The sequence below is a fragment of the Tripterygium wilfordii genome, chromosome 9 (genome assembly GCF_013401445.1).
Source record: "Tripterygium wilfordii isolate XIE 37 chromosome 9, ASM1340144v1, whole genome shotgun sequence".
NCBI lineage: Eukaryota > Viridiplantae > Streptophyta > Magnoliopsida > Celastrales > Celastraceae > Tripterygium > Tripterygium wilfordii.
In genome coordinates, this window is record NC_052240.1 from 1620302 (window position 1) to 1648190 (window position 27889).

A 27889-nucleotide genomic window follows, 5' to 3' on the forward strand; every position below is an offset into this window, starting at 1 on the left:
TAGTTTTATCACCATATAACTTTTGGGATAAAACAAAACTGTAGCTGCAACCTATCATGGAATCAATCAAAGCTCCTAAATAAATGTCATATATTTAACTATGCAGCACACTAATGAAGATGCTAAATCACACAAACTTCAACCCTAGTGAGTGAACCGGGCGGCAAAGGGGCACCAGGCACGAGTCGCACTACAGCCATTTTCGCTTTAGCGAGAGTGCTTGATATGGGTCCCGCAATGGTCCCGCTTGGACTCGTCTGCATGAGGTGCTAAGACGTGGCCACCCACTCACCGCTTTTCGCCCCTCACCATAAGGTCCAATCACAAGAAAATATATGTGCGCATAATATGGGCCAACATCCTCAAGGCCCAGGCCCACCTCATCATTAATATTCAATTTTGACTGCCCCAATTTTGTGTAGAAAATCCCACGATGGCACAACCCAGAGCCAGCCTCCCCACCATCTCAGCCCATTGGGCCGTGGCAGTTCCCAGCCCACCTTCCTGGAAAAGGCTGGACAATTGGTTGAAGACTTGGGCAAGCTTATAAACTAGACACCAAGCCCCTCAACAATCGATGTGGGATTTTTATCCCTTTAACACCTTTTCAACACTCCCCCGCACTCGTGGACTGGGTATCAAAGCCCAAGGTCCAACGAGTGGACTTTTTCATCGGGGACGAGCACACCTGCTCCGATACCATGTAGAAAATCCCACGATGGCACAACCCAGAGCCAGCCTCCCCACCATCTCAGCCCATTGGGCCGTGGCAGTTCCCAGCCCACCTTCCTGGAAAAGGCTGGACAATTGGTTGAAGACTTGGGCAAGCTTATAAACTAGACACCAAGCCCCTCAACAATCGATGTGGGATTTTTATCCCTTTAACACCTTTTCAACATTTTGCACCAAAAAATTATTCAATTTGTGGTTTACTAATTGAATCCATAGGGTAGGAGTTGGGTGTACAAAATTTAACGCATTAGGCAATACAACTTAGAAATATTTTAATGTTTTTGGTAGTTTACCTAGAACATGATTCCATGCTTTAATAAAGTTACATTTACCAAATTGAAGTATAGTTGAATACATTTGTAGAATCAAAAACCGACTGAAATGGATTGATGTTGAGAAGTAGTTGCACGTATTTGTTTTTTGTGACAAGTTGGGTTTATATAAAGGGATGTTCACCTTGATGTCCATGTTAGTCGGTGACTAAAAATCCAACTTATTGTATTTGACTTCATATACATTTTGATGATTATTTTTTTGGCATATTAAAAACCACCTTTCATTTTTTTCTCGTCTGTATGTGCTATTACCCTTCAAATAACAAAAACCCAAAACGCTAATGAAATTGGGTTGGTGGTAAGTTGTTAGAATAAACTCTTATCATAAGAAGTTTTGGGTTCAACTCTCATGTCATGTCAAACGAATTTTTTTGGAGCCAATTATAACCACCTCCATGAGTCAAATGCCCTGTAATTATATAGTGTATGTGGGATAAGGGGACTCATGTGCTCGAAATTAAGTTTATTGTGTAGGACAAAATTTAATGTGGACATTTTTTGAGTGAACAATAAACATGGTAAAGCCCAATTAAATGTTGAAGAAACTCAATTCTTGAAAAAGTATTTTCATTGTATACATAAGTGAGAGTAAGCTCTTTGTACACCATGGAAATTTTGTGATCGACCAAAAATACAAAGCAAGCGTGTTACCGTTGACTTCTAGATTGAAAATACTTCTTCCCACACATGCTATTATATATCGGAAACCACACAGATAAACACAACAATCGAATGGTTCCCTTTTGGAGATAAATTGCGTTTCAAATAGATAAACGTAAATTAAAAAAAAAATTCATCTTTTCTTTTCGGGCATCTTAATTCCTTGTAAAACCAATCGTGGTCAGTTGTCACTCCCTTTGATTCAGAGCGTGAAAGATTCCATTTTTACAATATTCTTTTGATTCACTTGCCCTCTTTTTCTTTACGATTCTCAGTTGTTTTCCGTTGTCATTCTCTTTCATTATACAGTTTCCAGGAATCTATGAAAAAACTCCCCTTTTTAAAAACCTAAACTTTCGACTTCACAGTCCACGCCTGTCCGGATAAAAAGGTAGAGTCACCTCTTCCTTTCGGCACTGTTGATAAGGTTCCTGCTTTTTCTTTCATATCCTTATTATATATTTGTTTTCTCATATTTTTCATGCGTATCTGATGCTTCACTGCATCAAAGAATAAGGCTCAAGGACATTCTCAGTTAGGATATACAGTTACATATCTTGAATAGTTGTTCTTGTATAGAGTTAGTGGTTCTCTCTTCAGTCCTACACAGTCGATAAGCTTCATGTTTCTCCCAATCAAGTAAGGTTAAAAAATAACAAATTCTTTGCCATGTGTTTCTGATGGCCTCTTCTAGTATTTTAAATTTTAATGGAGTTATGGGTGGCAGCTGGGTCATTCATGTTTTTGCGTCTTTTGGCTTTATGCATTCTAAGAACGACTTTTCTCAGTTTTTTGATATTCAGTGATGCGTTTGCTTTACAAGCAATGTGATAGTTATAGTCAATTACTTGATTCAGCTCCTCATCAAATAAAGTAATAGCACAATTATATTTTTCTCTCCTTTTGATTCTGTATTTATTTGTCGGCTGCATGTACTTGTTTTCTTTAATGATCTTTCCTCCGCCTTGTATAGACCTCGTCGCAATTCCATGATGCAGAGGTCAATTCCATGTTTAAATGCATTATCTGAAATTGTAGTCTTAAATTTGACTTGTGAATTTGTAGGGAATAGACATGACTTTTGCTGATGGAAGTGAGCCTCCAAAGAGGCTTGAGGTTTGTGCTTTCACTGGTTGAAATTAGAGAGGAAAATCTTTTTTCTATTGCTTAGATTTGATATTGACTCTGCCTATGGCATATCAGGGGAAATTTCTAGCTAACGTAATATGTTGGATTCTGGGATTTGGGTCGCTTAGGGCAAATGCAATGGGATTTAGGTTGCTGGGCCAACATTTTTGTTGGCCCGGTCCCACCTCTATTACACAAAAAGTCAAGTCAAACACGTATTCTAATACAGCCACATCAGCAAAACACAAATTTCTATACACTTTTTCTTCCCACACACTTTATCTTTTCACCCAACCCAACAACATTCCATTGCTCCATATTAACCACAACAAAACTACACCAAAATATCAAATATCAATACATCCACATCAGCAAAACACTTATCCCAATACAGCCACATAAGCAAAACACATTTTACAATACAACCACATCAGCAAAAGACAACATCTTTGTTGGCCCAATACCACTTCACCATTGCATTTGCCCTTATTGCCTGGAACAGTATGGTGACAATAGGAGATTACTACTACCCGTTGTTCCCAGTGAGTGGCTCATGCTGCTGTGTCTATTAGAAATGAGTGATTACTAAGCTTCTCTGTTTTGTCTTGGCCTTAGGACCTTCAATTTCCTTCAAACAGAAAGTATTGATCAATAATGCTTCAGCACTACTTGTTGCTTCAAATTATTTTGAAGTTTTAAAACTAAAAAATAGCCTTATAGTTGGTCAATTTGATTGAGTATCACCTAAAACCCATTTGCTTCTTTCTATTCTCAAGATCATCCAAATCTTGTGTCACGCTGATGTAGTTTTTGAACTACCAATGAAGATTTTAGGTAGGATTGAGCAACCAAAACCCTAACCCCAAATTAAGCCCAAAATTAAGAACCCTAGGACATAAACTCACAATTCCAGGTCTGATTCGTCTGAATCTGGAATCAAGAATTTTTTGAATCAAACAAAAACGACCCTGAATCTCTCAGGTAGGGTTGGATAAACTCACCTTCCCCTCTCAGCCTCTCACCGAGCGTGTCTAAGGAATCTCCCCTATATCAAATTTGTATAAAACTCTCATTCTTATTTATTCTTGACTTGCATCCATATATATAGACTCCTAGTAATCCTAATTACATAAGAAACTTCCTTCAAATAAAGTTAGGATTCCTAAAAGTAATCTAATATGACTCCAATTATAACTAGGACTTGACTTAACAAAATAACTTAATAAAAGACTCTCAAAACAAATAACTAATACTAAATTCGAAATTCCAGCATATCTGAAAATTCCGAAAATACCCTTAGTATGAAAACTAAAGGAAACTTGGTTAAAATAAACCCAATAATAGACTAACTTATGAAAACATAAAATTAATGGTCTTCCTGCATCATTTCCTCTCTCCCTCAAGAACTCGACTCCGGCGAGTAAGTGGAGAAATAAATGATGTGGCGCTAGCTCGTTCCAGTAATCCATCTTCACAAATCCAGCCATAGGACTGAACTCGACCTCGAATTCTGAAGTATCGAAGTAACAAGAGTAATGTCTTCTGAAATAACGTAATTGCCAACTTGCATTGATTCCACTTGGAACCCTTGATTGGAGTAAGGAACAAGAAAAATAAAACTCTTGCACTGGGCATGTCATTGAACTTTTCTGGAATAACAAATTCAATGATTTGAACTTGTGTAGGAAAGACAATCTTAGCTTGATAAGCATCAGAAAAGATTGGACTGGAATTCTCTGTTTCTTTTATGTTTGCAGCCTCAAGTTCACATCCTTCACCTTCAACTTGTTCAAAATCAGATTGTGCTACCTCGGTCACCTCTTGCATACAGATGTCTTCTGGTGGCTCACTGAGAATGATGTTCGATTCTTCTTGAAGTACATTAGAGATAGCATGAAGCTGATTAGAAGTGTTTTTTTTCCAAAAATTCTATTGTAACAAAATCTGGATCTTCTGCCACCTTGTTGTCTTGATGAAATTCATCTGTAGCATATAATTTTCAGCTTCTTCAACACCCATAGCATGCTGACCTGCTACTTCTTCACCTTTAGCTTCCACGATCTCACATTCTTCCACCTTAACTTCCCGAAATTTAACTTCAGCTGCAACTAAATTCACATTTACCACATTCTGCCTTTCTCCAGTCCCAATTCGAGGCTTCTGATACCCCACTTGTTGTTGGAAAGTACTTTTGCATACTTGTTCAATATTTTGTTTGGAAAAAGTAGCTGATAGTACATTGTTGGCATCACTTTTGTTTACTCTAAGCTGTCTGAAATCAGTTTCTGCCACAGCTGCAAATTCTTCCTCTTTAGCTTGTCCTTCAGACCTTGGATTGTAGAATTGTTGTGTGAACTCAGATACAGAAATAGACTCTTGCTTCAAGGCTGCATATTTCCTATATACTTTGTTGTGAAATTTTTGTGGTGAATACTTTTCTTGTAATAGTTTCTTCATCAGCTCCATCTTGTGACGTTCAACCCTCTCTCACGCCTATATTCAGCTTCCACTCTCTGCCACCATTCTCCAGCTTCACCCTTGAGCTTCAGTATGACAAATAACACCCCCTCTTCTTCTGGGAACTTTGTGAAGTTGAAAAAATCTTCTAGGGATTCTAGCCACTTTGTGAAGACATATGGATCTGTAGTACCATAAAAATCTGGTATCTCTAACTTCATGTACTTGTTGGCTGCATCATTAAAATTCCTTCTAGGTTCAATATATGTCTCACGATACTTAGCAAAGCGACGCTCACTGTTGTCTAATTTTGTTATCATAAAATTAATGGACGCTACTCCAGTGTTACAGACTGTTTTTCCCCTTCAGAAAACAGTTTAGTCATCAGCTCGGTCTCAAAACCCTAAGTAGGCCACTCCTTGTTAACATAAACAAGTTAGAGAACTTGTAGGTTGCTCAGAACCATGCTTCGATACCAACTGATGTAGTTTTTGAACTACCGATGAAGATTTTAGGTAGGATTGAGCAACCAAAACCCTAACCCCCAAATTAAGCCCAAAATTAAGAACCCTAGGACATAAACTCACAATTCCAGGTCTGATTCGTCTGAATCTGGAATCAAAATTCTTGAATTTTTTGAATCAAACAAAAACGACCCTGAATCTCTCAGGTAGGGTTGGATAAACTCACCTTCCCCTCTCAGCCTCTCACCGAGCGTGTCTAAGGAATCTCTCCTATAACAAATTTGTATAAAACTCTCATTCTTATTTATTCTTGACTTGCATCCATATATATAGACTCCTAGTAATCCTAATTACATAAGAAACTTCCTTCAAATAAAGCTAGGATTCCTATAAAAGTGAACTAATATGACTCCAATTATAACTAGGGCTTGACTTAACAAAATAACTTAATAAAAGACTCTCAAAACAAATAACTTATACTAAATTCGAAATTCCAGCATATCTGAAAATTTCGAAAATACCCTTAGTATGAAAATTAAAGGAAACTTGGTTAAAATAAACCCAATAATAGACTAACTTATGAGAACATAAAATTAATGATCTTCCTGCATCACACGCAGTTAGGTATCTTATCAGTTTGATCACTAACTGCAGTTCCAAAACTAACGACGATTTATCGGCTGGTGTTTTTGTCCTATTTGTTTGAAGGACTACCATCCTTCAAGGGTACTTACCCTTGTTTATCAACCCATTGCTCTTGGAACAATGGCAATACTAGCGTGCTTTGAGTCTAGGATCAACACCAGAAAGCGGAACATAGCTGGATACACAATCTTCACCATAAGTACTTTATTGCTTATTCTTTAATGGCTCATTCATTGTTAAGTTTCTACTTCTATCAAATTTTGAGTATATTCTACATTGGAACAGTTGGATTTAGCAACATCAGGAAAAGGTGGAGTAGGTCCATTTGTTGGTATATGCGCAGTTGTTGCTTGTTTTGGGGTTGCAGATGCCCATGTCCAAGGTGGAATTGTTGGAGATCTATGTTTCATGCTTCCTGAATTCATCCAGGTCAGCCTTCTTTCTTTAGGAAATCCATTTTTGCTCTTTGGGAAAATGAAAATGTAATTTTACTCTCTTTGAAACTACTTGCTATTTATAAATTTTTGGATTTATCATCTGCAGTCCTTCTTTGCTGGTATGGCCGCATCAGGAGCTGTGACTTCTGCTCTGAGGCTAATCACAAAAGCAGCCTTTGATAAAGCGGAACATGGTCTTCACAAGGGAACCAGTATGTGACCTTTTTGATAATGTCCTGTCTGATGCTAAAAAATATGAAATTGGAAATGGAAAGACAGAATTCAGAGTAACATCTTCCATTACCACTTCTGCAGTGTTGTTTCTGGCAATCTCCACTTTATGTGAGTTTCTATGCATTCTGCTATATGCATTTGTCTTCCCTAAAATAGCGATAGTGAAGTACTATCGAGCAAAGGCAGCCTCAGAAGGATCAAAAACTGTTTCAGCTGATCTGGCAGCTGCTGGTATCGAGACAGAGCAAAACGAAGTAATATTGCAACTCCTGTTCTTACATATTACAGTGCATGATGGGTTTCTTGTTGAGTTCAAGTTTCTAAAATCCTCTTGTTTTTGACAGGCTGAAGATAGATTAAGCAACAAACAATTGTTGTTTCAGAACATAGATTATGCACTTGACCTTTTTCTCATATATGTGTTGACACTATCAATATTCCCGGGGTTCGTATTCGAAAACAATGGAGAACACAAGTTGGGCAAGTGGTAAGTTCTTGCAAGAACATTGTTTGTTGGTTTTTTCTGGATATTTTTCTTCAAATATCTTAAAACTTGTGGACAGCGCACAGAAGCTAATTGTGGATTCCTTGCTTTATTAATTTTATTTCAGGTATGAGCTGGTTCTGATTGCAATGTACAATGCATGGGATCTGGTTGGAAGATATGTTCCTCTCATAAAATGCATAAAGTTGGAGTCGAGAAAAGGCCTTATGATTGTAATTTTATCACGTTTCCTACTCATTCCTGCATTTTACTTCACCGCAAAATATGGTGATCAGGGTTGGATGATATTTCTCATCTCCTTCTTGGGATTGACTAATGGTCATCTAACTGTGTGCGTTCTTACAGTGGCACCTAAAGGGTACAAGGCTAGTCATAACATATTATGATCTCTGCAATGACTTTTTTTTTTTTTTTTGTAGTTTTCTTACTGATTTATGTTTTTATGGTTCTGTAGGGACCGAAGCAGAATGCTTTGGGTAATTTGCTGGTACTATTTCTAATAGGTGGCATAGTTTCAAGGGTTTGTCTTGGTTGGTTGTGGCTCATTGACACGAAGAAGGCCTTTTAAAGAATTAAGCTATGCTTGACTTGAATGAAGATCATATTTATGAACAACCATTTGTAGCACAGTAAAAAATAAAAAACCAATGTTAAAAGCATGCCATTTCTCTCTTTACTAGCACTCCCCTGCTTTATTGCATGTTTCTACTGTAGGTGGATTTGTATGCATGGTGTGTGCTGCCATTTGTTACGTGGATTGTAAGCTTTTTCGGAGGGCAGTACCTTGAGGCACAAGTTACAAACAATTGGGTTGACATCCATGGATATTGATTGGCCTTGAACAATATTCATCGCCCAAGAAATTGAGAGTACAAAACTCGGTTCTATTCTTATATAGAGAAATGATGTAAGCATTTAATAGAATCTTTAGATGTCAAAGACTTGTACAAAACCCTGTTCATGTAAAGGTAAAGCAGGAAATGGTGGCATTGGAGGGGTGGTTAGGAACCACAAGGCTGAATTCCTACTGGGTTCTGCAGAACCCATCGGAAGAACAACCAGGAGTATCGCTGAACTGGCTGGAGCTGCGCTACAAAGAGGCCTTGAGTTGGTATTGGAGACGCGTAAGATATATTGTAGTAGTGAAGTGCAAAGACATGTTAGTCATATAAACTTGATCATGCCAGAGATAAACGACTGTATCGTGACTCATATATATACAGGGCAGGCTTTCTGCCCATGAGGCCGAAATCCTTAATGGGCCTTACTTACTTCTTGTACTTATTGAGCCCACTGAAGACACAGATCCAAGGGTTCACAAAGGCCCATAGGCTAATGCCAGTACCCTATGACGGATTTTTAGCGAGGCCCAAGTTCGATACGAATTTTAGTGCATGCAACAGCCCTTATTCATGGGGCTCTAGAGTCTAGCCCCCCTCCCGAAATGTTTTTATTTATTTATAAAAATCAACTTCTATAAATAATTATATTTTAGTTTAAGAGTCGAGCACTCAAGCAGCACTACCCTCAAAAGTTAAAACTAAACCCATTCCATATAGATTTTTTTTTTTGTGTATATATATACATGTATTTCTCCACACTAACCCCTTAAATTTTTTAAAATTTTCTTTACACATTTGCTAGATAATGTATACATCAATATAAATTACCAATTTTTAAAAAATTTTCAATAGCTATATAATATGTATAGTTAATATAAAAATTATAATTATTGACTGATACACACTCATGCAAGAAAACAATTACGCACTCATAAATGATGATATAAGATAGATAATTTATACTGAATGAAAAATTGTCTAACACAACTTAAATGATTGTTGTCTTTTGTTATATTGAATATTTAAAGTTTATTTTTAGATATTTACTTAATCTAATGAATGTATAAATATTTGTTTATTCTCGATCACTTTTTAATAAATACTTCTAAATATTTTTTCGATGGCGTTACCTCTGAACTCTTGTCAATCTTTGACCCCTTGCTATAAATTTATGACTTTGCCACTGGCCAAACTCCCAATCTATTTTCTAGATTCACCACTGCATATATACATACACACTAAGACGATTAGTTCATGCCAAGCGATTTCATTATAGTTTCTTTACGAACCACCCAATAAAGCAATAAGGTAGTATACATTAAAGGTGTAGTAGTTAAAAGAAGTTGTTGTTCATTGTATTATTGCTGAGATAATATAATGAAGCTTGTATATATATGGTTAAGCAAAATTCCATATTTGGGTGATGTAGCACACTCTTGTTTTCTTTTAGGAAGAACTCGTGGCGCGGCACCAATGGAAAAAAAATTCATTGGCCAAGAAATGACTTCATTATGGGAAATCATTTGGCATTGTGAGATCAACATGCCTTCTAAACTAAGTGTGAAGACATTTGTCGAATCAAAAACCGACTCAAATCGAGTAATGTTGAGGAGCAGTTACATGCATTTTTTTTATTATATGGGAAAGAGATGGAGAAGACTCGAACTCGAGATCTCTATGAGATATCACACATATGAACGTATTAGATGATATGGTATTAGTCAACACAGCATGATATGGTATTAGTCAACATTCAACACGGCATGATATGGTATTAGTCAACATTCCATAATTACATCCCTATAATTATGGGATTGACAGTAGAATTAGGGAGAAAGACGTGTGATTCTGTAACTATATATGTTAGACATTGTAACATAAAGTCATTATGAAAGAAAAACGATACTTGCAATCATTCTCTTCTTTCTTTCTTTTTCTACATGGTATCAGAGGGGTCGTTCATAATCATCTGCTCCATCCTTGTTTTGCCTAAAAATGGCAGATATTATCTCGTCCAGTTCAAAGGCAGAAAGTTCTCATGTCTCTGCATCATCAAATTTTTTTGAAGTTAATCCCAATCAGCGTTTGACTTCAGCCCTCTTGAATGAATTCAACTACCTTCCTTGGTCAAGGGCTATTTTATTGGCTCTTGGTGGAAGATCAAAGCTTGAATTTATCGATGAGAATAGCGTTGCTCCTGATGCCAATTCAGGAGAATATAAAGCTTGGATCGCAAATGACAAATTGGTCATGACTTGGCTGCTTAACTCTATGGAACTCCATCTTGCTGAGATTTTTAGTTTTTCAGAGTCCTCTGCAGATCTATGGAAAGCCGTTAAAGAGATGTACGGGAACCAGAATAATGCTGCGCGCGTGTTTCAACTCCAGAAAGATATTGCAAGTCTTCAGCAAGAAGGTAAACCTTTTGTGCAATTTCTTGGTAGTTTGAAAAGTATGTGGAATGAATTATCCATTTATCGTCCACATACAACTGATTCCGCCGTTCTGTTAAAACGGGCTGAAGAGGATAAAATTTTTCAACTTTTGGCTAGTCTTTCTCCTGACTATGAAGATCTACGTAGTCGCATACTCATGAATTCAGAACTACCCTCCCTTGCAAATGTATGTTCAACTATTTCTAGAGAAGAAGTTCGTAGAAAAGTTATGAACGTAAATGTTAAATCTGATTTTTCTGAGGCCCGGGCCTATGTATCCAACCATAGACGATCTGAAGAAAAAGGAAATAAGGGTAGGAGACCCGAATTGAAGTGCACTCACTGTAACAATATCGGTCATACCATGGATCGATGTTGGATTCTTCATCCTGAATTAAAGCCAAAATTTGCAAGAGACAACAAGAGTGCACAGAAACGTTTCCAATCGTCAGGCTACAAGGCTAATCATGTGACAGCTTCATCCACGGATGGGCTCTCAAAGTTTACTTCTAGCCCGATCACGCTCATCAATGAATTCGCCTCTTATCTTCAAGCAAAACAAGGTGAGATTGATAAGAATGAGAATGAAAGTTCATCAGCTATGCTTAGCCGATTTGCGGGTTTTCTTGCTGAAAATAAGAATGTCTCAAATGAAGACAAACCAGGTATTTTGAATGCTTTCTCAACTGCTCTTAATGTAAGCAATGTGCATGATTTTTGGGTCATAGATTCAGGTGCCACTGATCACATAACTAATAATCGTAGCATCTTACTTGATTTTGAGACATTGTCTCCACCATCTCAAATATCAGTTGCTAATGGCAAAAGTGCATCAATTAATGGGCAAGGAAAATTAAAACTACTCTCTGACCAAGTTGCATCATCTGTTCTATATGTTCCTTCCTTCCCTTTTCAACTACTCTCTGTTGGAAAGATTATTGCTTCACTAAATTGCCATGTTATTTTTTCTTCTCACAATGTTGTATTTCAGGATATAGTCACCAAGAGGACGATTGGTGAGGGCTTTTTCTTTCAAGGTCTTTATTATCTTCTCAAAGATTGTCGTGTTCCTAAGGGATTTCACGTGAATGCCTTTCTAGCTCCAGAGCAACAATTGTGGCATCAACGTCTAGCACATCCCTCAGAGTTAATTTTAGCAAAGCTTTTTCCTAGTTTCAATAAAAATTCCATCAATTGTGATGTTGTCACTTTTCCAAATCTACCCGGTTACCATTTTCTTCCTCTACATCTCGTTCAAATAAAATTTTTGATTTGGTGCATTCTGATGTTTGGGGCCCGGTTCTCGAGTCATTTGATGGTTATAAATATTTTGTCACATTTGTTGACGATTTCTCTCGATTTACTTGGCTATATCTTTTAAAATGAAAAAGTGAAGTTGTTCATGTGTTTCGAGATTTTCATAAACTGATAATGACTCAATTCTCATCTTCAATTAAGATTCTACGATCAGATAATGGCACAGAATATATGTCTCATATCATGACACAATACTTGAGCATGCATGGCATCATTCATCAAACTAGTTGTGTTGGTACTCCACAACAAAATGGCATAGCGGAGAGAAAGAATCGAGACCTACTTGAGAAAACAAGATCACTAATGTTTCAAATGAATATTCCCAAGAAATTTTGGGCTCAAGGGGTGCTCACAGCCACCTATCTTATTAATCGGCTGCCTAGTAGAATTTTAAATTTCATCTCTCCATTTGAGTTGTTGACAGGAAAGAAGCCGAGCTTGTCACACCTTAAGGTTTTCGGTTGTTGTTGCTATGTGCACATTCAATCCTCTCAACGTGACAAGCTGGATCCCAGGGCAGCCAAATGTGTTTTCTTGGGTTACTCTCCTACACAAAAGGGGTATAAGTGCTATCACTCTATCTCTAACAAAGTATTTGTCACCAGAGACGTTCAATTTGATGAAGGCACTCCCTATTATATTCGCTCTGGTGATATTTCGAGTCAGGGGGAAGAGTCCTTTTGTGACTTATTTCCATTGCCAACCTCAACAGATGACAATTATGCTTTTGATCATACTAAAGAGGTGGAATCTCCTGCTACTGTTACCGACAATAATATGCCATCACATGAAGAATCTCACACATCAACTCCCAATATTGATCCAACACTTGAAGCAGCTACAGGTACTAATTTACAAATTGAAGCACTTAATCCTACTAGTTTATCTCCTCGACGCAATTCTCTCCGTGAACGTCGACCACCATCAAAGCTGCAAGATTATGTCACATATACGGTAAGATATCCAGTCAATAATGCTATTGGATATCATCGATTATCCTCATCTTATGTAGCTTATCTCAGTACCATTACCAAAGAAGCTGAACCTCGAAACTTTCAAGAAGCCAACGATCAAGAAGTCTGGCGACGGGCTATGCAAGAAGAACTTCAAGCTCTAAATGACAATCAAACTTGGAGTGTTGTTCAACTACCGAATGATAAGAAGGCAGTTGGTAGTCGATGGGTATACAAGACAAAATTCAAGTCAGATGGCTCCATTGAAAGACATAAAGCACGATTGGTAGCACAAGGTTTCACTCAAACGTATGGAGTAGACTACAAGGAGACATTTGCACCTGTGGCAAAAATGACAACCGTTAGAGCGTTATTGTCCGTGGCTGTAAATCATGGATGGTCTCTATCTCAGATGGACGTTAAAAATGCCTTCTTGCATGGAGATCTCCAGGAAGAAGTATATATGAAACTCCCACCAGGTCATCCTCAAAACAGCGACCCAAAATTGGTGTGTAAATTGCATAAATCCATTTATGGATTAAAACAATCTCCCCGGGCTTGGTACGCCAAGTTGAGTGCTGTGCTTGAAGAGATTGGGTTCATAAGAAGCCATGCTGATCATTCTCTCTTTGTTCGAACTAAATCTGGTAAGAGATTGGTTGTGTTAATTTACGTTGATGACCTTATTGTTACTGGTAACCATGATGCAGCTATTGCTGACCTGAAAAGTGTTCTTCACCAGAAATTTGCTATTAAGGATCTCGGAATTCTTAAGTATTTTCTGGGAATCGAAATGGCCACTTCTCATAAAGGGCTTTTTCTCAATCAACGCAAATATGTGCTTGACTTATTGCGTGAAGTTGATATGCTTGACTGCAAACCTGCTAGAACTCCTCTGGATAGCAAACTTCAGTTGACTATTACTGGTGAATCTCTGAAATCCCCTAACCTTTATCAACGGTTGGTTGGAAAGCTTATTTATCTTACCATTACGCGACCTGATATTAGTCATGCAGTTAGTATTGTGAGTCAATTTATGCACTCACCCACCACCGCACATATGGTTGTTGTTAAACGTATTCTTCGCTATCTAAAAGGGTCGATTGGGCGTGGTATACTCATGAAGAATAATGGACACACACAGATAATTGGTTACACTGATGCGGATTGGGCAGGTAATACTCTTGATCGAAAATCGACTACTGGATACTGCATATTTATTGGTGGAAATTTAGTTTCCTGGAAGAGTAAAAAACAACTAGTTGTTGCTAGATCAAGTGCCGAAGCAGAGTATCGTGCAATGGCGTCTACCGCTTCTGAGCTTATATGGCTAAAAATGTTGCTTGCTGACTTGGGTTTTCTTCATTCTCAACCTATGTCTCTCTATTGTGATAATCAAGCTGCTATGCATATTGCTTCTAATCCAGTATTCCAAGAAAGAACCAAGCATATTGAAGTTGACTGTCATTATGTTCGAGAAAAGGTTCAATCCGAATTGATTGCCACCAAATATACTCGTAGTCATGATCAACTCGCGGACATATTCACCAAAGCGCTATCTTCTACTCAGTTTCACCGATTACTTTCCAAGCTTGGCTCAATCAATCCTCTTGATCCAGCTTGAGGGGGAATATTAGATGATATGGTATTAGTCAACACAGCATGATATGGTATTAGTCAACATTCAACACGGCATGATATGGTATTAGTCAACATTCCATAATTACATCCCTATAATTATGGGATTGACAGTAGAATTAGGGAGAAAGACGTGTGATTCTGTAACTATATATGTTAGACATTGTAACATAAAGTCATTATGAAAGAAAAACGATACTTGCAATCATTCTCTTCTTTCTTTCTTTTTCTACAGAACGTCATCTGAGTTACTGGTATTTCTCAGCAGTTACATGTATTTGTTCGTCGTGACAAGTTGGATTTGGATAAAGGGACTTTCAACTTGATGTCCACGTTAGTTGGTGACTAAAAGTCCAACTTTTTTTGTTTGTCTTCATATACAAATTAATGATTCTTTTTGGCATTATTAAAAACCTTCTTTCATTTTCCTTACAATGTATTTGTTCTCTCTTATTTTTCACGTGTCTCTGCTGCTTCACTGTATCAAAGAACTTATTTCATTGAGGCTCAAGGACATCCTCAATTGAAATCATAAAATACTCCCCTTTCTGCATATACAGTTACATATATTGGATAGTTCTTCTTGTATAGAGTTAGTGGTTCTCTCTTCAGTCCTATACAAGTATACAGTCGATAAGCTTCATGTTTCTCCCCATCAAGTGAAAAACTAAGATGAGAAGCAATTCATAAATAAAGAAGTAATTCATTCAACACTTGTAGTATTTTTAATGGAATCTGGGTGGCAGCTGGGTCATTCACATTGTTGCGTCTTTTGGCTTTATGCATTCAGAAAGAATTTTCTGAGTCTTTTGATATTAAGTTATGCGTTTGCTATATAACCAACCTAAAGTTTATTAAGAATACTAGATTCAGCACCTCATTTAGAGTATAATAAATCTTTCTCCTTTTGATACTGTATTCATCTGTCGGCTGTGTTCTTTAATGATCTGTACTTGGCATTGTGTAGACCTCGTGGCTATTAAATGATGCAGAGGTTGAAATGAATTCTCTGAAATTGCAGTCTTAAATTTGACTTGTGATTTTGACGGCCGGAATAGACACATGACTTCTGCTGATGGAAGTGAGCCTACAAAGAGACTTGAAGGGAAAATTCTAGCCAACATAGTATGTTGGATTCTGGGATTTGGATCCCTTATCTCCTGGAACAGTATGCTGACAATAGGAGATTACTACTACGCATTGTTCCCGGTGAGTGGCTCATCATGCTGCTGTCTTTTAGAAATGAGTGATTACTAAGCTGGTGTTATTTCCTTTTGTTTGAAGGAATACCACCCTTCAAGGGTACTTACCTTTGTTTATCAACTCTTTGCTCTGGGAACGATGGCAATACTAGCGTACTATGAGTCTAGGCTCAACACCAGAAAGCGGAACATAGCCGCATACACAATCTTTACCATAAGTACTTTCTTGCTTATATCTGTACGAGATACTAAGCTCTAATGGCTCATTCATTATTGTTAAATAACTACTTCTATCAAGTATATTGTACCCTAAAATTGTAACAGTTGGATTTAGCAACATCAGGAAAGGATGGAGTAGGACCTTTTGTTGGTATATGCGCAATTGTTGCTTGTTTTGGGCTTTCAGATGCCCTTGTCCAAGGTGGAATGGTTGGAGATCTATGTTTCATGCTCCCTGAATTCATCCAGGTCAGCCTTTTTCTTAAGAAAATCCCTTTTTTGCTCTCTGAAAAAATGAAAATGTAATTTACTTGTTTATATGTTTTGTATTTACCGTCTGCAGTCCTACTATGCTGGTTTGGCCGCATCAGGAGCAGTGACTTCTGTTTTGAGGCTAATCACAAAAGCAGCCTTTGACAAAGTCGAACATGGTCTTCGCAAGGGAACCAGTATGTGACCTTTCTGATGCTCAAAAATATGAAATTGGAAATGGGAAAACAGAATTCAGAATAACATCTTCCATTACCACTTCTGCAGTGTTGTTTCTGGCGATCTCAGCATTCTGTGAGTTTATATGCATTCTGCTATATGCGTTTGTCTTCCCTAAACTAGCGATAGTGAAGTACTATCGAGCAAAGGCAGCCTCGGAAGGATCAAAAACTGTTTCAGCTGATCTGGCCGCTGCTGGCATCCAGACACAGCAAAACGAAGTAATATTGCAACTCCTGTTTTTCTTGTTGAGTTCTTGTTTCTAAAATCCTATTATTTTGGACAGGCCGAAGATAGATTAAGCAACAAACAATTGTTGTTTCAGAACATAGATTATGCACTTGACCTTTTTCTCATATATCTGCTGACATTATCAATATTCCCGGGTTTCTTATATGAAAACACTGGAGAACACAAGTTGGGTGCGTGGTAAGTTCTTGCACGAGACAAATGCAAAAGTTTGTTGTGATTTACTGAACAAGAACATTGTTTGTTGGCTTTTTTCCGGATATTTTTCTTCTGATTGTGGATTCTTTGCTTTATTAATGTTATTTCAGGTATTCACTGGTTCTAATTACACTGTACAATGCGGGGAATCTGATTGGAAGATACGTTCCTCTCCTCAAATGCATCAAGATAGAGTCCAGAAAAAGACTTATGATTGTAATTTTGTCACGTTTCCTATTCATTCCTGCATTTTATTTCACCTCAAAACATGGTGATCAGGGTTGGATGATATTTCTCGTCTCCTTATTGGGATTGACTAATGGTTATCTAACCGTGTGCGTCTTTACAGTGGCACCTAAAGGGTACAAGGTTAGTGACAACATATTATGATCTCTGCAGTGAATTTTTGTTTCTAGTTTTGTTATTGATCTGTGTTTTATGGTTCTGCAGGGACCTGAGCAGAATGCTTTGGGTAATTTGCTGGTACTATTTATACTAGGTGGCATATTTGCTGGGGTTTCTCTTGATTGGTTGTGGCTCATTGGCAAGAAGAATGCCTTCTAAAGAATTTATTTAAACTGTGTATTTCGATGCATTGTGTACGTTGCCGTTTGTTACGTGGATAGAAAGGTTTTTTCGGAGGGCAGTACCTTGAAGCACAAGTTACAAACAATTGAGTTGACATCCATGGATATTCGCCTTAAACAATGTTCATCGCAAAACCCTATTTGGTTCTACTCTTATATTCTTCTTAAAAACAGTGCTAAACAATAATAAACTGATAAAAGATGAACCGCCCAAACTCTGGTTAAATAACTATAAATAACTGTTTTCTTTTTTAAAATGGGTGAAGATGGTTAATTTGATGGTTACTCTTCAATGGTCTATATGATACCACTCTTTCTTCTCACACAACCCTTCTGTTTATATAATACATTGTATTCATGCAACTAGATGCTTGAGAACTCTTGAAGAAATCTCTTTGAGAAGAGTAGCCAAATATGCTGCCTTGTTGCAGTAGAATTCTGAATATCTTTTCTTGCTCTTAACTCCAACTTTCTTAATGCGTATTCAGAGAATGCACGACAGTTTCGCATGATCATTTTCTGAAACTCTGCTTCCACAAGATTCTGTTAGGACCTTGCTTTCCCTAGTTGTGTTTCCTCCTGTCTATTCACAGAAACAAAGTGTGTGTTAATCTCACCATCTCTTGGTTTCATGGGCATTTCTGAAAATTGTTTTTGCCGTTTGTTGTATAATCACACAATTTCAAAATGTTTGCTGATGTTATAATTGTTACACCTACACCCATCAGTCTTGTTACTCTTGTAGATTCTGTTTCTTTCTGCTGCTAAATTGTTCATATAAACTTGTCTAAATTTTATCCGCTGAAAACGACCAGGATTCAGTTTCAGTGTTTACCTTGTGTTTGATTTTATATAATGAAATGATGTTAGCATTTAATAAGATCTTTAGATGTCAAAGACTTGTTCAAAAGCCGGTTCAAATTCGACAGCTCTTCAGGAACTTGCACAAGCAACCTATTCCAGTCACATGGGAAAGACCCGATATTGGATGGACTAAACTAAACTTTGATGGATCATGTAAAGGTAAAGCAGGAAATGGCAGCATTGGAGGGGTATTTAGGAACCACAAGGCTGAATTCCTACTTGGTTATGCAGAACCCATCGGAAGAACAACCAGCACTATCGCTGAACTGGCTGCGTTACGAAGAGGCCTTGAGTTGGTATTGGAGAACGGTTGGAGCAATGTCTGGCTTGAAGGGGATGCCAAGACATTAGTCGAAATCATTGTGAATAGGAGACGCGTAAGATGTAGTGAAGTGCAAAGACATGTTAGTCACATAAACTTGATCATACCAGAGATTAATGACTGTATTGTGACTCATATATACAGAGAAGGCAATAGAGCTGCTGATGCATTGGCTCGTATAGGTCACCAATTCGAAAAGCCTAAAATTTGGCGCGACAGTCCTCCTAATGAAGTTGTCGATATTGTGCAAGAAGATGCAGAAGGTAAGATTAATCTACGGAGAAGATAATCGCCCAATTGTGATTTCTTAGGTATTCCTTGTGTATTTAGTAGGTATTCTTTGATTTCCCCCCTTTAAGATGCTTAAATATTTGCAGGCATCTTCCTCTCCTTTTTAACTTGTCTGTCTGTGTAATGAATTATCACCGGTTACTGCCAAACCCAGCCATCACCGGTTACTATTATGAGATTGAGATTTCTTGTGTTTGTTCTTGAATGTAATTAGTATTGACTTGAACATAAAAAAAAAGGAATGTAAGATGCAAAGTTGGGGACAAAAATGTAGTACAGAAATGGTTTTAGTACAGCTTGGTAAGTAAATTGTCGAGTACAGATTCCCCGCTGGCATATTAAGCCCGTCGCAGCCTGGAGGATAGGCATTAATCTAACATCTAATGTGGAAGTACAAACAACTACTACTACTTGAGTGCAGCGTTAATGCGCTTCCACAATTCCTCTAGGCCTTGTTTCCTATTGTGGGGTTCATCGACGCTGCACTCAATTATGTATTTTTTGAACTTCTGGGACAGTTTCACATTTGCCATCAAGAGATCATAAAAGCAGCCACAAGTCTGGTCTGACTTCATTTTTCTTCTCTCTTGAGGTAAAATTCAAGAAACTTATCCTTTTTTGCCATTATTAGCAGTCTCTTTTCTTTCATTGAGACCATAATTATGTCAACAAAAGGCAGCTTACAAATTATAAATCGTTTTGTGAGCTTGGCTGTTTGTATGTAATAAATTCAACCAATGCAATGACAAGTGGACTATGTTATCCAACACTATTCAGCTGGGACTCAACACATACATACATACAAACTTGGCATATTATGCCAAAAAACCCCCACTTCCATACCCTGAATTTATAATTCGGTTCATTTATATATGGTTCTGAACTGAATTTTGCTTTAGAGCTACTTTGCAGAAACAGTGATAAAAGCAGAAAATATCAACTTTGTGTTATGCATCCAATTTCATTCCCTTTAAAGGGTAAAAAAAACTTCCATTTAACACTATAATCTATATCATTCTTTGACTATACATAAAAAACAAATTAAAAAACAAATCACAGTTTTCCATATCAGTTTCATACAATCCTACTGATTGTTTCATGAGAAAAAACAGAGATTAGGAAAAATAAAATAAAAGAATAAGTTATGATTCCTTTGCTGCTTAACATCAAAAAGAACAATTTGAGAATTTAGAGGAAAGGGTTCCTTACTAAATTTGACAAAACTATCCATATCAAGATCCCTATAGCAATCAATTTGGCCTAGTTGGCTAGTTCTGATATGAAACAGATTTCTCGTTCTTACAAATTAATAAATTATGTAAACCAGCATAGTTAGCCAATGTAATGCACAGGCAGCTATCCAAAATTATCCCAATTTCCCCCATTTCGGAAATAAGTGAAAATGGTAGCCAATTTTCTTCCTGCAGAACCTGGATTGAACGCAAAATGTTCTGTGATTATGGTGTATCCACTGGCTAATAGCAAGATTGGTCAAATTTCAAAATATGAATTTCTGCTAAACTTGCACAGAGCCATTACAGAATAATCCTGTGATCCAAACTAGTTTTCCTGTCAATCAGGGAAAATCTAATCTAATCGTCCCCTGCAGCGACGATTGATGACTACAAGGCCGATTCGATTTGGACTCAATCTCTGACCCATAATTACGGTTCATGCCATCTATGCATTCCCAAATACCCACCAATAAATACTCGGCTAAAACCCTTTCACTGTCCGGCTGTCTGTCTCTATTCTCAGAACACCAAAAAGCACCGTTTTTTTCCATCCTCTTCTCGGAAAAAATTTAGCTTTCTCGGAAAATTAGAACTACTTCACAAATGCATGAAAAGGATATACCGCCGGACCATCTTCGGTGCAAGCGGACCGACGGAAGGCAATGGAGGTGCAAAAAGCGAGTTATGGAAGGCTTGAAGCTCTGCGAGATTCACCATCTGCAAGGCCGCCACCGCCAGTACAAGCAGAAAGTTCCAGAGTCACTCAAAATCCAAAGAAAATACAAGAAAAAGACGAAGGCGACCGTTAATGGAGAAGCGGTTCTTGAAAATCTTGGAATTAGGGCAAGGAGATTGAAATTGGGGAAACCTGTGAAACGGAGGGGAGTGATCATTAAATCAGAGGCAGAGGACGACGTGGTTAGGAAGATAAAGGGGAAGAGAAAGGACAGAGAGCTGGAGCTAATAAGGATGGTGCTGAAGAGAGAAGTGGAGAAGAGGAAAAAGAAGACCCTGAATTTGGAGAGGAACGATAGTGACAATCAAAACGACAGTAACAGTGAGGGAGAAACGACTAGAGATTTGCCTAATGGGCTAATGGCAATAACTTCTTGTTCTTCTGGTTCTGGTGGTTCGAATTCTGGCAATGTAGGTTCTCCTTGTGATGTCAAGATTGGTGCCGAATCAAAGCCAGTGCTACGAAGATGCTTTCGATCGAAGAACATTGAGCCAGTCCCTATTGGTGCACTGCAGGTGCTACATTGTGGATTCATGCTTTATTCTGTCTCATTTGATCATGTTCGGAATGTTTACGCTCTTTCTTTTGTCTTTTTTTCCTTGAAATCTTCTGAAGATGCTGCCTTTCAAGGGGAAGGTGGTGAGTTTGAAGAAGAGGAGGAAGAGGTGCCACTGGTGTAGGAGAAATGGAGGTTTGCGGGGTTTGATTCAATGTTCGGCCTGTCAAAAACAGTTCTATTGCATGGATTGCGTGAAAGACAGGTACCTTATTTTCAAGTTTTGATATCGTCCGTATTGGTGATGGTTTTCCTCTGGCATTTTTGTTTCGAGTTACTGTTTCTTTTATATTAAGAAAAATCTTGTGACAATGCAATTTGTTTTGGAAGTGTGGTGGTGAAATTTTAAGAAGTCTTGACAAAAATATAGAATGTAGGACTGATGATAATAGTTTATTTGATGTAACTCATGATCATTAAAAGAGTAACTTGGTCAGCGAGAACAGTAGAAGCATGAGTGTATGGTGCATCGTAAATGTGAAGCAGAGTTGATTAAAATACATGAAGAACTTAAAGTTTAGCCATTTTGGAGATGCTCCATCTGATGCATCATGTAGTTGACTCTTCCCAACACAATGCTCTTGAAAACCAATTGTGCGCAGCAGGTTGTAATGAGTTCAGAGTATTTTTCACAGCTGCATGTATGTTACCTGGCATTCCTTTCTGTTAATGCATGTGGTGATTGGTGTCTTTCATTTACATTCTTGACTTAATATCTGCATCTTAGTTTTTGCTTCACATCCAATTCGATACATGGTAATAGCACAGTACATAGTAACTCTTGAAGCGTAAATTTTTTTTTTATCTTTTTCTTGAATGGATTTTTTTTTTATTGGAGAATTGTTAAATGATTTAGGTATTACGCTGTGCCTGAGGAAATTAAGATCTCATGTCCAGTTTGTCGTAGAACTTGCACCTGCAGGGCCTGCTTAGTAAATCAATGCATTGACATCGACAGCAAGGTCTGATATCCCATATTTCTGTATCGTAGATTGATGCTTTTCTATCTTAATGATGAAAATATGATACTTCAACTTACCCCTATAATTCTTCAGGAATTAACAAGAGACAAGAACAAAGTTGACCAAGTTCTACATTTTCACTATTTGATCTGCATGCTTCTGCCCGTACTGAAACAAATAAACCAAGACCAGAGCATTGAGCTAGAAATAGAGGCACAGATAAAAGGTGGTGATGATTGCTCTTCTCTAATTGTCTTTTGATGATCTTCTTGTTGATCTCGTGCGTGTAAAATGATTTCCATGCAAATTTGTAATTTTCTGTTATCTTTGTAAGACAGGCCAAAAACCCTCTGAAGTGCAGATCAAGCAGGATGAATTCAGCTGCAATAAGCCACCTTGTTGGTATGTGCTTGGCTGATTAAGATGAATAGTTTGCTTTATATATTTATTAATGTTCTTGTATTGTTATCTGATGCTTAATGTAACTTCTGGAGCAGCAATAACTGCAAGAGTTCCATTGTGAATTTCCATAGAAGCTGCCTAAATTGTTCATACAAACTTTGCTTAAGTTGTTCTCGGGAGGTTTTCCAGAGGAGCTTATCAGGATGCGTCCAAGCTCTCATTTGCAAATGTCCAAATGGAAAGAAAGCTTGTATGTTTAGAAAACCTTTATTGGATGAGAAATCAGATAGCCCCTCCAGTCATGACAGTTATGGTAGTGCACGTCTCTATTCTTCTTCAATATTGCATAGTTGGAAAGTGTATGACAGTAGTAATGGCATTCCTTGCCCACCGTCAAAGTTTGGTGGTTGTGGCGATGACTTCCTTAATTTGAGATGTGTTTTTCCTGCAAGCTGGACCAAAGACCTGGAAGTAAGTGCAGAAGAAATAGTTGGCTGCTATGAGTTGCCAGAAACTGCAGACATGTTCTCACAATGCTCGTTATGTCTCGGGATGAATCATGAATCCAATGGGATCAAGCAGTTGCAAGAGGCTGCTGGAAGAGCAATTTCCAATGACAACTTTTTATATTGCCCTTCCGTTGTGGAAATTCGAGGTGATAACCTTGAGCATTTCCAGAAGCACTGGAGTAAAGGTCATCCTGTGGTAGTTCATAATGTCCTTCAGGGTATGTCAGATTTGAGTTGGGATCCCATTTTCATGTTCTGCACTTATCTTAAGAACTGTGATGCCAAATCCCAACATAATGGAGCTATGGATTGCTTGAACTGGTTTGAGGTTAGTGCTTTTGTTGAAACCTACATCATCTCCAAGTAGTCCATGCATACATCTCATGCATTATCCACATTCGGTCTCACACATGGGCTACACTGTCTTTGTATCTTTCCATACACTTTCTTATATATCTTTATCATTTTTTATTTGTTTGTGGGTGTTTATGTGTGCGTGTGTGTGGGGGGTGGGGGGAATGGATTGGAAAACAGAGATAAACTCAACGTTGTGGATAAGAAAAATGGTGGGTGAGAGCCCTTGATTACTGGTCTTTAAAAATGTTATCTTTTATGAGATACAATTATGAACTAAAGACGCAGAGGAAGAGATTTTTCAATAATTTCGACATGTAGGTGGCAAAGTTGACCAAGATTTCTTTCCGTCAGACTCCCATCACAAGTCACAACGGAAGGATCTTTAAAGAAAGTGGCCTGTGTGTACAAATGCTCTGTTTTCCTTTCGGGATATCAACATTTATTGTTTTCGTCCATGATATCTTTATCAACTATTGTTTGTTATTATTATATTTCTGTCGAGACAAGAACATCAGGTTAATGGTATATCGCTGGGTACCCAGCCTCTAGTTACTCAACTAATTAGCTGTGTATATTTAGTAAGATTATTAAAACAGTCCATTGAATTATGATGCCTGAAATTGTCAATTACTTTTGAATTCCTTTGTATTGAGAGCAAAAGAAACACCAAGGCCGGAGCAAGACTTCACCGAGATTCTGTAGTGGGGATTTGAGGCTAATGGTTAAGTTTGTTTGCTATCTTATTTCTGTCCCGGCTTTGCCTTGTGAGCTAATTAGTAATTACCACTCCTATATTTCTGGTTTACTTTTTCACAATAATTTCTGATTAATCATGCTTCAAATGTCAGTGTAGTTTTTTGACAAATTTGTTGCTATTTGATGTTGCAGGTAGAAATTGGCATCAGGCAGTTGTTTAAGGGTTCTTTGAACGGCAGGACTCACACTAACATGTGTCATGAAATGCTGAAGTTGAAGGGCTGGCTGTCTGCTAGTCTATTTCAGGAACATTTTCCCGCTCATTATGCTGAGATACTTCATACTTTACCACTTCCAGAATACATGGATCCAACTTCTGGTATTTTGAACGTTGCTGCAAAGTTGCCACAAGAAACCTCACAACCTGACTTAGGTCCGTGTATTTACATATCATGTAGCAGTGGGGAGAACCATGTACAGGCTGATTCTGTGACGGAGTTATGTAATGATTCATGTGACACGGTACGTCTAGCTCCACTTTCAATGAATCTAAATCAATTTGTCAGTTTGAACATATTTCTTTAACCTTGGTCTTTACTAGAACAAAGCCTGAAACCCCTTGTGAGCTACATTGTAGTGTCACAATATGCCATTTATGCCCATGTAGTACACACATGTTAATCTAAGTATCATTTTCAAGAGCAATTGTAACTTTTCAGAGACAGTTGTATCCTATTCCAGTTCTTTCTATGATTGAACTGATTGCTCACATGTAGATTGGCAAGGTGTATCAGTCACACGGAGGTGTCAAATCATCAAGCCTCTTCTCAACCAATGCCCCTTCCGTGGCTTGGTTAATTTAATTAATCAGTATTGCTTGATTGACTTAGAATTTTCCTTGAAGCATATGAAATGAAATGTGTGATCTTATTCATATCACCCCTTCATATTCACATCTACAAGTTATTCCCATGCCTACACAAATACACGGGCTTGTCTCTGGTGGAGAGTTTACTTTTTCTGCATTTGTTTTCAGGTTCATATTTTGATGCATACTACAGATGATGCTATATCACCTGACCAGATTGATAATATAAGGAAGTTAATGAAAAAGCACGTAGCTCAAGAGCAAAGAGAGTCTTCAGGGATGACTCCTGAGGGGAAAACAAAAGATAAAGCAATTGCAGATACATCACTCAGTGGTGAGAACTTGGATGTAGGATTACATAATGTGGTTGGAGAAGAATCACAATTGAATAGGAGAGATGCAAGAGCATCTTGGTTTCCTGCCGCACCAAATGGAACACTTCATTCGAGTCTGAAAGATAGACATGTACTACATGATGAGGAAAACATTACTGATACTCAATCAGATACTGACCCCATAAAGCGTAGCCATGGAATTACTCGAAACTCACAAAGTTCAAAAGACGTGAATTTATGTGGGACGCATACGGCAATTGCCAATTTTATCATAAATGAAACACGGGGCGAATCTTGTGGTGCACAATGGGACGTCTTTCGTAGACAGGATGTTCCGAAGCTTCTTGAATACCTCAGAAGACATTCTGACGAGTTCACTCACACAAATGGTTTTCGAGAGCAAGTAAGTTCTGCAAAAAAAATAAATGCTGCAGTTGTAATAGGATGTCAGAGTTGGTTCTAATTTACTTTGGCTCTGCTGCAGTTGGTTTGCTCAATTCTTGATCAAAATTTCTTTCTTGACGCGACTCACAAAATGAGGCTTAAGCAGGAGTTTGGTAAGTGTATCTTTCATATGATAATCTCCTGCTGAAACATATGTATAACTCATAGGAACTTCCCTGCCTGTTATTGGTTTCAGAAATTGAACCCTGGACCTTTAAGCAACATGTGGGAGAAGCTGTCGTCATTCCAGCCGGATGCCCATACCAGATAAGAAAACTTAAGGTAACTTTGCAACACTGAAGAGATTTAGGAATTAAAATATACTTTACCAGTGTAATTCTAACATGTCTTATAAAATTAACCACCTTAAAGTTTCAATTTTATCTTATTTCTCATTTAACTACAATTAAAAGTTGTATAAATTTCTTTTGCCTTCTTGTGAACTGCAGTCCTGCGTTAATGTGGTTTTGGAGTTCATCTCACCAGAAAATGCTACAGAGTGCATCCAGATGATTGATGAACTGCATCTTCTTCCCAAGAACCACAAAACCAAAGTAGACAAACTAGAGGTAAAACTCACGACGATCTTTGTGAATCATTTCTATTTTTGCAGGAGGATAATATAGCTTCACCTTGTTGAAAGCAGGCTAGGAAAATGGCCATCTACGGTATTGGTGCAGCTATTAAAGAAATCCGCAAGCTTACCGGATGTGGGGTAAGTGGCTGATACTAATGCATTGCTTTCTGCTTCCCCTTTTTAGCTTATTATATATTTTGACATCAATATCTCAATTCACAGTATGTTGCAAAGCAATTAAGAAAGTAATTCAGACCTGGTGTAGGCATATATAATACACCAGAATTGCGATATATCATTTTTCTTTCTTTATTGAAATTTATACTAATGCCATGTCTATAGGCTATAGCATGATGTTGTGCTCTAGGTTTGGCGAATGATGCTATAGTTCTTCCTTTGGATTATTACCAATACTACTGTCAATCGGATTTTCGATAGAGGGATCTTGGTTGTGACTCGTCTCCTTAACCGTAGTAAATTTTTGCCTCATTGTCAGGACCAGTGCTGACCTTGAAGAGCAATGAGAACTACCGATAATTGATAAAAGGCTAGGTGATAGCACCCAGCATGTTTTGCGTGAAAATAAAGGAAACGTTTCATTGGATTAAGCAAGCAGAAGCAACTCCAAGCTGCAGATAATTAATTGCTTCAGACATTTTAGGAGGTTTTGATGAGCTTTGTAATTTACTACTTGTTTAGTCTTAGGTAGAGAGTGGAGAAAGCCTCTCCTGGGATCAGTGACCATTGTCAGAGGGGTTCTTTTGCGTGTAATGAAATATTCAATTATTCATTAATCTGTGTATATACAACAAAAGTCTCGTTAAGCATTGTCAAAAGATGAAGTTTACTTAGATTTGATACAAATTTCACAACATAAATTGCTGAATAGAGTTGAAGAAGAAGAAGAGAGATCAGAATAGGAAAACAATGTATATATTTCCTTAATCTCTCCCAACGGGCAACAAGGGATTAATATATATGTTTTAGAATATACAACCAGCGGTCATGA

The 27889-nt window shown here is 37.8% G+C and overlaps 3 protein-coding genes and 1 pseudogene across 4 annotated transcripts; all 4 read left to right on the forward strand.

Annotated features, from left to right (window-relative positions):
- Positions 1 to 2245: 2245 nt before the first annotated feature.
- On the forward strand, positions 2246 to 8379 carry LOC120005384 (annotated as a pseudogene).
- Positions 8380 to 10419: 2040 nt separating this feature from the next.
- Positions 10420 to 12065, forward strand: LOC120006633. Of its 2 annotated transcripts, none has more exons than XM_038856748.1 (2): positions 10420 to 11539; positions 11866 to 12065. In XM_038856748.1, exons 1-2 carry the CDS (start codon positions 10435 to 10437, stop codon positions 11892 to 11894), a joined length of 1134 nt encoding a protein of 377 aa, XP_038712676.1. In that variant the 5' UTR covers positions 10420 to 10434; the 3' UTR covers positions 11895 to 12065. The 2 variants fall into 2 exon arrangements, with proteins under 2 accessions (XP_038712676.1, XP_038712677.1); XM_038856749.1 differs by having other exon boundaries at positions 10420 to 11437.
- A 3779-nt stretch (positions 12066 to 15844) lies between these two features.
- On the forward strand, positions 15845 to 17703 carry LOC120006663 (equilibrative nucleotide transporter 3-like). Its single transcript, XM_038856788.1, has 8 exons — positions 15845 to 15991; positions 16067 to 16222; positions 16309 to 16452; positions 16547 to 16652; positions 16741 to 16913; positions 16979 to 17121; positions 17250 to 17508; positions 17590 to 17703. The coding sequence occupies exons 1-8, from the start codon at positions 15845 to 15847 to the stop codon at positions 17701 to 17703; spliced, it is 1242 nt and encodes a 413-aa protein (XP_038712716.1).
- Positions 17704 to 20711: 3008 nt separating this feature from the next.
- On the forward strand, positions 20712 to 27744 carry LOC120004943 (lysine-specific demethylase JMJ25). The gene is made up of 13 exons (XM_038854304.1): positions 20712 to 21689; positions 21790 to 21935; positions 22587 to 22692; positions 22786 to 22918; positions 23031 to 23094; positions 23190 to 23931; positions 24849 to 25178; positions 25693 to 26262; positions 26344 to 26416; positions 26500 to 26585; positions 26753 to 26872; positions 26950 to 27018; positions 27377 to 27744. Exons 1-13 carry the CDS (start codon positions 21042 to 21044, stop codon positions 27386 to 27388), a joined length of 3099 nt encoding a protein of 1032 aa, XP_038710232.1. The 5' UTR covers positions 20712 to 21041; the 3' UTR covers positions 27389 to 27744.
- Positions 27745 to 27889: the final 145 nt, after the last annotated feature.